At 34.7% G+C, this 9,829-nt stretch overlaps 2 protein-coding genes across 2 annotated transcripts in view; one reads left to right on the forward strand and one right to left on the reverse strand.

Annotated features, from left to right (window-relative positions):
- The first annotated feature begins 200 nt into the window (after positions 1–200).
- On the forward strand, positions 201–7,384 carry LOC107489744 (uncharacterized). The gene is given in 13 exon segments (XM_021142850.2): positions 201–486; positions 1,340–1,502; positions 1,505–2,636; positions 3,559–3,566; positions 3,707–3,888; positions 4,456–4,516; positions 4,615–4,713; positions 5,297–5,394; positions 5,801–5,914; positions 5,985–6,052; positions 6,254–6,364; positions 6,729–6,957; positions 7,053–7,384. Coding segments are annotated over 12 exon segments (2,277 nt in total). The 5' UTR covers positions 201–486; positions 1,340–1,438; the 3' UTR covers positions 7,164–7,384.
- Positions 7,385–8,870: 1,486 nt separating this feature from the next.
- The window catches only part of LOC107489716 (uncharacterized), a 1,370-nt gene continuing 411 nt past the window's right edge, over positions 8,871–9,829 (reverse strand). Inside the window, exons 2-3 of the mRNA XM_021143886.2 lie at positions 9,655–9,828; positions 8,871–9,542 (exon numbers count right to left, since the gene is read on the reverse strand). Coding sequence (XP_020999545.1) covers positions 9,070–9,542; positions 9,655–9,828 — 647 coding nt within the window. The 3' untranslated portion in view covers positions 8,871–9,069. The remainder of the gene's footprint in view (positions 9,543–9,654; position 9,829) is intronic.

Raw genomic sequence — 9,829 nt, forward strand, 5'->3', positions numbered from 1 at the left:
CAGATACAAGCATATACACCACAAAATGTCAAAATCCCATGATTCAAGGGCTTGAATCAGTGTAGAAAGAGTACCAAATTGAGATTGCTGAAGAAAGCAAAGATGAAAGAAACGCACAGAACTTTATGGAATTCAATTCAAACCGTTTAAAATGGAATTCAAATCTACGAAATTACCGTTGTCTCTTTCACGGAACACAAAGCCGCCACGTTCCTCCGCCAAAAAGCGCCATCGCGATCTCTGTTATATGAATGACAGTTAGTGTTCGCGTTGGGACAAAATTGTCATTTCATAATCCTAATTGTTAATACTAATTAATTTAGTTAATTTAATTTATTAATTTATTATTTGTTTGAGGAGAATTTCAATTTTGCAATTGCGTTTGTCTGAATTATCTATCCTTCGGTAGAGTCATATTCAGACACAAACGGAGAGGAGAGGAGAGTAGAGGAGAAGAGAAGAGAAGAGTTACTCAGAATAAACAAGGTTGGTTACCTTTACCTCACTCACTTCCCTTTTCTTCACTTCATTCTTTCTAGGGTTTTCCTTCCAATTCTTTCACAACTCTTTTCAATGCTCTTTTTCTTCCCCTTCCCCAAACACATTTTTGCATTTCATTTCACTTCATTTATACGTTACGATTACCCCAATTTCCACCTCCTTATCCTCAGATATTTTTTTGTCTTGAGTTTTGATGTTATTTCCTCAATTTGCATTTTTTCAAAAAAGAATATTGACTTCTTTTTTCTTTGGTTCCAATTTTCTCAAGAGGGAATCTAAGTTTGGATAGCAAAGGTTCGAGCTTTTGTTTTTCAGTTATTTGAGTAAACTGAAGCCAGCTTGTTCTACTGTCTTAGTTAATGCTGTTCGTTTCTTTTTCCCCCTTCTAGATTCTACATTCATGAGCTTGGTCTTATAGGTTCATCCTCACCATGTTGTTATGTAGTGGTAATCAATTATAGTGTTAAATTGAGCTTATTTTGTTCTCAGTTGAGGGGTGAAGAGAAAGATATTCATTTATTCAGCTTATTACTTGTCTGAATAAGACGTAGAGTTTTAACTGGAAGCTAAACCATTTCTTACTTATGATTATGTGTACTGACTTTGGATATTAGTCTGAACAAAGTTTAGAGTTCTAGCTATAAATCAATCATTGCTCTACCTTATTCTTAATTTCAGACCTTGTAGTTTGCATTTTGTAGTATATAGCATGCAATTTAATCTGTTTAATGTTTATGTACTTCTCATGCAATGAGTTTGAGTTTGAGTTGAATTTATTTTAGCATGAAAAAGTATTGGGGCCTTGTATGGTTTACAAACTTTTATGGTTGGCTTGCAGTTACAGACTTCCATATGTAAGACAGACAGTGAAGATAGGATTTATTTGTGCTGTCAAATTACCTCCTTTTGTGGTTTATGATTTTGTTGAGTCTTCACTATGAGTGGTGTACCTAAGAGACCTCATGATGAGACTGTTCATCAATCTTCAAAGCACCCACATGAAGACCTCTTCACTCAGTGTATCGGATGCCATCATCTTTCAATGATTTCCATGCAGATCATGCCACTGGAACTGAGAATAGGATAGAATCAAAGGATCTAAAGGATAGTAGAGATCTCCGGTTTGAGAATCGTGATACAAAGGCAGAGAAGGAGTTGCCTGGTGAAGCAAGAAGGGATTCTCAGATTGCTAAGAGTGAGAAGGATGTGCGTGTTGAAGGTAGATCAGATGACAACAAGGATACTAGACATGATCAGGATATTTATAATGATTCAACCAGTGACATTAAAAAAGACAAGGATGGCTTTGGTGTGGTAAGCAGCCACTTGAATTGGAAAGAATCAAAAGAATACAGGGGGAAAAGATATCCTGATGTTCCAAGTGGAAGTTTGGACCCTTGGCATATTTCACGGGGGAATACACCAATTGAAGTTGGGAAGCAGAGGATGGACAGCTCGACAGCAGAAGAAAGGGACTATTTGGAAGCTCATGAGGCTGTTGGGGAAAACAAAATTGACTCTAAAAGCGAAGATAGATTCAAAGACAGAAAGAGAAGGGATGTAAAGCATCGCGAGTTGGGGGACAAGGAAAAAGAAAGAAGTGATCACAGAAATATTATGCAGGTTAACAATACTAGTGGTGAAAGCAAAGAACCCTCCAAAGAAGAGAGAGATGTAGAAAAGTGGGACAAGGAGAGGAAAGATCTTCCAAAAGAAAGAGATAATTCAAAAGATAGAGAAAAAGATAATCTCAAAAGGGAATCATGGAATGGAATGGAGAAAGAAGTTTCAAATAATGAGAAGGAGCTTGGTGATGGATCCGCAAAAATCACAGAGCAAGAACCAGAACAGAAGAAACTAAAAGATGCTGACAGCTGGAAAAATGTTGACAGAGAAGGTAGAGAGAGGAGGAAAGAAAGGGATGGTGATGTGGAGGGAGATAGGCCTGAAAAGCGCAGTAAATTTGACAAGCAATCAGAAGATGGGAGTGCTGATGGGGAAGGGACAGGAGATAAGGAGAGGGAAGTCCACAACTATAATGTTCAACATCGTAAGAGGATACAAAGATCAAGGGGAAGCCCTCAGTTGGTCAATCGCGAGCCTCGTTTTAGATCCCATGGCCAACATGATGACGAGTATTTTTCTTCCTCCATTTTTCCTTGTTACTCATTGTTTGGAATTATGTATATTTTCTCTTCCAATATAGAGTTTCTACACACGTGTTTTCCCTGGATGTAAAAAGTGGAGCCTCAGAGTCCTACTAGAAATTTAGAATGATTTGATAATTTTTTCAATCCTTTATTTAGTTAAATTTTTTAATTTCATTTGGGAGGATGCCAAATGCCTCCCATTTTAAGAGTTAGTAGTATCTTTTTGGGAGTAGCATAGTTGTAGTCAACAATTGATCATCGTTATTTCACTGGCTTAACTTTTCCGGTTAATCTTTTATTTTATTTTTGATAGAATTCTAGCCTAAATTTTGTAGGGATAACAAGTAGATTTCAGCAATAATTAATCTATGGCAGGTAACCAGCTTAAAATGAATGAGTTACATGACAATAAGGTTATATTTTACAAAGGTTTTTTGTCCAGTTTTTCTTTTGTTGTGTTACTAGTCATTGTTATATATGGACATTCGAAGGAAAAGCGTTGTCCATTTGATCTACAGTTATGTGCATTCTTCTATATAACAAAATCTTCAATTTCGTTTTTGAGGGGGAAATCTAGTTACAGACCAATAGTATGCCATCAAACATGCATATGACCTTTATAGAAATTCAAGTTGTTGATGTAATAGTCGATTTTCAACTGAAGAGTTTCATTCTTAGAGGATGTGGTTGTTATCGAACTTGTAACGAACTTAATTTCGTGTTGTTTTTATTATTTTGTTGAACCAACATTTCAGTCCTTTGCTAATGCTTTATTAATCCTTTGTGCTTTACTGCACCATGGTTATTGAATTAATGTCTTCTGTTTGATATTTGATTTAACCCAACCATTTTTTATTTTACGACATTATTTCTTTAGGTAACTACTTTCTGTTTCATTATTTTGCAGGTCTCAAGGTATTCTGTGGTATTTGTTTCACTGGTGCTCAGTCATTTGGCTTCTTATAGATTTTATTGGAGTGGAGAAACTTAGAGCCCGATATCTCTTTTTTTCCCCCTTCAGTTGCATGTGCATTAAATAATTTCTGGTATTTCAGGTAAAACAGAAGTAACTTCTGTTGTTTATAGAGCTGGTGAAAGCATGCAAGAGCTGATAAAGTTGTGGGATGATTATGCATCATCTCAATCTCAAGTGGAGAAAAATGGTGAATGCTCTAATAGTGGCCCTACTCTTGAGATCCGGATACCAGCTGAGAATGTTACTGCTACAAACCGCCAAGTAAGATGAAGTTATTGATGTCACTTTGATATTGTAATTGATAAATTAATTAGTTATTTGAGAGGCAGTTTGCTGGCTTACTTTCCCATCCCTATTTTTGATTGATGACTTTTATTATGCTTCTTGTTGCTGGTAAAAGTAAAAATTTATTTTGTGTTCTGTTAGTTTATTTCTTCTTGCTTATTCTGATGTTGTAATGTGTAACTTGTTATTTATTGAGAGAACTTTAAGATTTTTAGTTTGATTCATTATGGCTGCTTGCTATCCTTGCAGTCAATGCAATGTTTACATTCCGTTTGCCAATGTTTTATGTGATTTTAATGCATACTTTTCACTAATGCTTCCTTGATGCTGGCACGAATTTTTTTTTTTTTTACATTAATCCAGTTAATAAAATGATTTAATGAGATGAGATGAAAATGTTCATTTGTTCACTTTGCTATTAGAAAAGTGTACCTATATTTTTTATTTGGAACCCAATGTATGAAATTAAAATATGCCTTTAGCCTCTAGTATCTGAATTCTGATGCTATACCAAGTCTTGAGAGTTAATATTAATATGTTCAGGTCAGAGGTGGCCAGCTATGGGGAACTGATGTCTACACATATGACTCAGATCTTGTTGCAGGTAGGTATTATTATAAGAAGGGGGATACTAGTTTTGATTACTAAGTGACAAATTTGACATGCTTGAAATTAGTACTGATTTTGCAATTTGTTATATAGTTCTCATGCATACAGGTTACTGTCGCCCAACAGCTTCTCCGCCTCCAACGGCTATACAAGAGTTGCGTGCAACCATTCGTGTGCTACCAAGACAGGATTGTATGTAATGTAGACAGAAAGATGAAATTTTGCTTGACTTCTTAATTACACCTTTGCAATGTTATATTTGATAACATATAATTGCATTTAACTAGTCTTAAAAGTAATAATCGAAAATGAATTTAAAGCATAATTCATAACTTACATGTATGATGAAATAAAAATAAAAAGTTTGTTTAGTTGTGCTTCTCGGAGAAACAAGGTACTTCTCCCTTTTTTTAAAAAAAAAAAATATTGGACTTGTTTTGCTTGTGCTTTTAAAGAAAGACAGAAACAAAAATAAGTAGTTTTTTCTGTTTATTTATTTTGAAAAAGCACGTTAGGACTTGCTTCTTCCAAAAGCAAATGCAAAAGAAGTGAGAGAATTAAAGTTTTTGTTTTTAATATTATTAAGGTCTAGTATAAAGTTAATTGCTTCTGTTACAAACAGATATGCTTACTATGTGAATCCCTTGGTTTGGAAATTTATTAGTCGGTTATGTTGATTTATCTTGCTCATTTACAGTTACTGATATCACTTTTTACCCTTGAAGCCATTCATGGATAAAATCTAAAGACATATTGTTTGTGCAATAAATATCAGGCTATATTTCTACCCTAAGAAACAATGTACGTTCCCGTGCCTGGGGTGCTGCAACAATTGGTTGTAGTTATAAAGTTGAGCGGTGTTGCATAGTGAAGGTAGTATCTAAGTCCTTATCTACTATAGATTCTTGTCACATGATTTATTTCACTATTATGCTTTTTAAACGAGATGTCCTCTTTCCTTTTGAGAGTAAACCACCATTTTATCCCCCTCCCAAATGATTCAGTTTCCGGAAAGAAGACAAAATGCATTCAAACTTTTGGGGGACCATTTTGTCATAAATTGAATCTTGTGGGAGCCAAAATGGTAGTCTACTCTCCTTTTGATGATCTTATGTCCTTCTGGAGAAGTTGCTGACTATTTTTCACATAAATGCTTCAGTTTTGATATTTAGATAACATGAAAACTCTATAATGTGGGCATATATCTTGCATGGAAATTGTGATTAAGAACTTAATAATGGTGCTGAGTACTGACTGTTTTCTAATTTATGGTCTTCAGAGAGGAGGTGGAACGATTGATCTTGAACCGTGCCTTACGCATACATCAACCATCGAGCCAACCCTTGCACCAGCAGCTGTTGAGCGGACAATGACCACCAGGGCTGCGGCTTCGGTTTGTCTAGCTTCATTGATAGTTATCTCATGTTTTATGTTACCATCTTACTTATGTGGACCTTCTTCAGAATGCATTGCGGCAGCAAAGATTTGTTAGGGAAGTCACAATACAGTACAACCTATGCAATGAACCTTGGTATGCTACTTGTAGTTACCAAAGAACATAGATTCGTAGTTTGCAGCATTTTTTTTTCTAGTTTTTTAACGTATCTTAGTTTCTAAAATTGCATTGCAGCTTTGCTTACGATATTTCTGGAGTGTACCCCTTTAGACAGATGCAATACTTCTTTCTGCAGTTTATCTTGTTCTTAGTATTTACTGTTTGTAATCATCACAGGATTAAATATAGTATAAGCATTGTTGCTGACAAGGGTCTCAAAAAGGCACTTTATACATCTGCTCGGTTGAAGAAGGGGGAAGTTTTGTATCTAGAGACGCACTCATGCAGGTACATTCGACACATATTATGTGTGAATTGTAACAGGTTTTATTTATGATTTCTTTGTCTGAAAAGTAGTATGCACTAGCTAGCAAATGCTGCATGCAACTGGAATATTATTATAATTATGAAACCATGTTTGTCCATCTGCTTCTTTTAGTAGTTGCTTCTTAATATCCGTAGTATTATTTCCTTCTGTAGTCATTGTTTTTCAATCAAAGTTTGCTCACTTAATCCATGGAACTCAAAGGATTCATGATGACAGCCTTCAAAAGAATTGTCTTTTTTCATGGCCATCTTAGAGTCCGAAATATCGTTTCAATGTTTAAGTCAGGAAGTCACTATAATTATGTTGTTAATAATTTCTTTGCAGATATGAACTTGGTTTTGCCGGAGAGAAAATGGTCAAGACTACACCCAGCAGTCAGTTGCATAACCCAGATGCAGAAAAATCTCAAAATCACCATCATTCTGCAAATGGGGACAAAGCTGATTCTGATAGCATCATGATTGATGTGTTTCGCTGGTCTCGGTGTAAGAAGCCTTTACCCCAGAAAGTTATGCGCACCATTGGCATCCCTCTGCCTCCTGAACATATAGAGGTATAGCCAGTGTGCCTATACTTTTACTCTTATTTCATCAAATTAAACTCTGCTTCAGTTTCACCATAATTGAAAATTTGCATTTTCCCATATAGGTACTGGAGGAGAACCTAGACTGGGAAGACGTACAATGGTCGCAAACTGGTGTTTGGATTGCTGGAAAGGAGTATACACTAGCACGGGTCCATTTCTTGTCAATGAATTAATTAACCTCAGGTGGAAAAGTGGTGTCAAAATGGTGAGGGGTGATAGAATAGTCTTTTTTATTTATTTGGTGGGTGTGGGGAGAAGTAATACGTCGACATAACACTAACACTTGCATGTAATTAAGTTATAAAAAGAAAAAGAACAAGACAGATATAGTCAGTTCATGTAACTAGAACATGTTTGTTTCCAATAAAAATGCTTTGCATTGTTTATTTTCGTAGCTATGAATCTATGATTATGTCCCATTGTTGGGAATGCCGTATTCTGACACCACTTTCGTTGCATGCCTTCAATTTAGTTAAAATGGAAAGCTAAGGAATGTGATGTGTTAAGGATGGTTCTAGGGGTGGGCATGGTTTGGATTTTTGTAAATCCAAACTGGATCCATTTCAGAACCAGTTTTATGGTTCATAAAACCAAACCAGAACTGGATTGAAGAGAGAAACTGGTTTTAAACCGGTTTGAAAAAATAAAAACCGGTTTTAAACCGATTTTATAATTTAAATCCGGTTTTACTTATAAACCGGTTTTAAATCCAGTTTTACATATAAAACCGGTTTTAAATCCGGTTTTTTTTTAAATCCATATCTAAAATCTGGTTTTTTTAATTCAAATCTAAAATCTAGTTTTTTTTTATAAAATCCAGCTTTAAAACCAGATTTTTTAAAACCAGTTTCTTCAACCAAAAATCCAATTTTAAAACTAGTTTTTAAAAATCCAATTTTCAAACTAGATATTTTAACAAAAAATCCACTTTTGAAACCAGTTTTTAGAAATTTAATTTTCAAACCATAATTTTTTTAAAAGTAAAATTAATACTAAAGTCATTTTAAAGTGTGTAGGTTCATTACAAGTTTACAACTAGAATTTGGTTCTATATAAATCTAATGACAATAACTAATCTATATAACATTTAATCATTCTCAAGACATCAAAAGAATACCACAAAAAAATCTATATATATGTGTGTGTAATTTAATTCATTATTAATATATATTTTATATTCTAATATTATATTCTATCTTGATGACTAATTTTAGTATATACTTAAAATAGTTATTTATTTAATATATTATATTAAATCAATGGCATGAGATTTTGCATTTAGATATGTACCGCACCAATTATGCGACATGATGCTTATATTTGTAGAAAATTTTAACGTGAAAGAAATAACCAAGAGATTGTGGTCAACGAGGTTGCTCGTAAATCCAATTTGGGAGATTTTAAATCATGTCTTTATCAACATCGCTTGATAATATCTTCAGTACTGGTATCAAGTAATATATTTGTATGGTTATAGATATAAGAGAATGAATACAAAATAATTAAGCTATAAAACTCTAATGAAAACAGGTACAATAATATAAAGTCATGATTAAATATATTCATTGAGAAATATTTTACGTACTAATCTTTTTGTCAATTAAATTCAATCAAATTAGTTTTTTAAGATTTGGATCTTAATTTGGATCTGGATCTGGATCCGGATTTAAAACCATTTAAATGGATTGGATCAAAAACTAAATTATAAAATAAATATAATTTGGTTTGGATTTTTTTTGGTTTAAAACTGGTTTTTTTTAAATGGTTTGGTTTGGATTTGGATTAAAATCCAAAATTTGGATTTTTTTGCCCACCCCTAGATGGTTCTATGATCAAGCTCCATGGCAAGCTAACAATGTGATTATGCCCATAGCAGTATCTGCATTTAAGTAACCCAAGCAACCTCCATAATCTCATTTAGTAAAAATATAAGGGCCTATACAAAATTTCATGTTAATAAAATATGTTGAGTATTGGCCTAACTATCAAATCTATTGTCAGTGGTCTGTGGTCATCAGTATTGACCTAAAGTCCAAAAAAGAATCATTCACAAGGTTGTGAAATTTGGGTGGCTAAGAATCACCACTCGTCCCATTTATTAAGGAAATCATCCCACATAGCTGCAGCAATTGAATCCCTTAACGAGTACGCAAACTGTTCTTGCATTGAAGAGAGAAACTGGACATCAGGTAGATCATCGGGGTCTGACGGTTCATCCACTGGTGCTGCTCCAACGCTATCAAATAACCACTCATTCCTTTCCTCGCGGCGGATGAAGTTGTGCAGAACACATCCAGCAATGACTATGTCCCGCTGAATCTGAAAGGAATACTGAGGAGCAAGTTTAAGGATAGGGAATCTAGCCTTCAACACATTGAATGATCTCAGGATAGCATTCCTCAGAAAACAGTGCCTATGGTTGAACAGCTCCTTTGCATTTCTGGGTAGCTGATTCGCACCTCTGAACTCGTATTGCTGGTATCGAACACCTTCAAAAGGAGCAATAAACCCTCCTGTATTGAGGTATCCCGAGTCTACAAGGTAGTACTTTCCTACAAGACCAATACAAAGGATATAAATAAACTCAGCAAGTTATTACAAATGTAATAATACATTGCATTAACAGATACTGAACCTGAAAATACAGATCACATACTGTCAAACCTTCAGGTATTTGCGGGAAATTCTGATCTGGGTTGTCAAGGACTGCCCTTAACACATGCGAGTCTGTGACAGAGCCTTCCCAACCAGGATAAATGAATATAAACTGCAGGTCAAATGTGCAGGCTGCCAGTACATTTTGAGATAGGATACCTTTCTTATTTCGAAATCGAGATTG

Source organism: Arachis duranensis, chromosome 5 (assembly GCF_000817695.3).
Source record: "Arachis duranensis cultivar V14167 chromosome 5, aradu.V14167.gnm2.J7QH, whole genome shotgun sequence".
NCBI classification, from domain to species: domain Eukaryota; kingdom Viridiplantae; phylum Streptophyta; class Magnoliopsida; order Fabales; family Fabaceae; genus Arachis; species Arachis duranensis.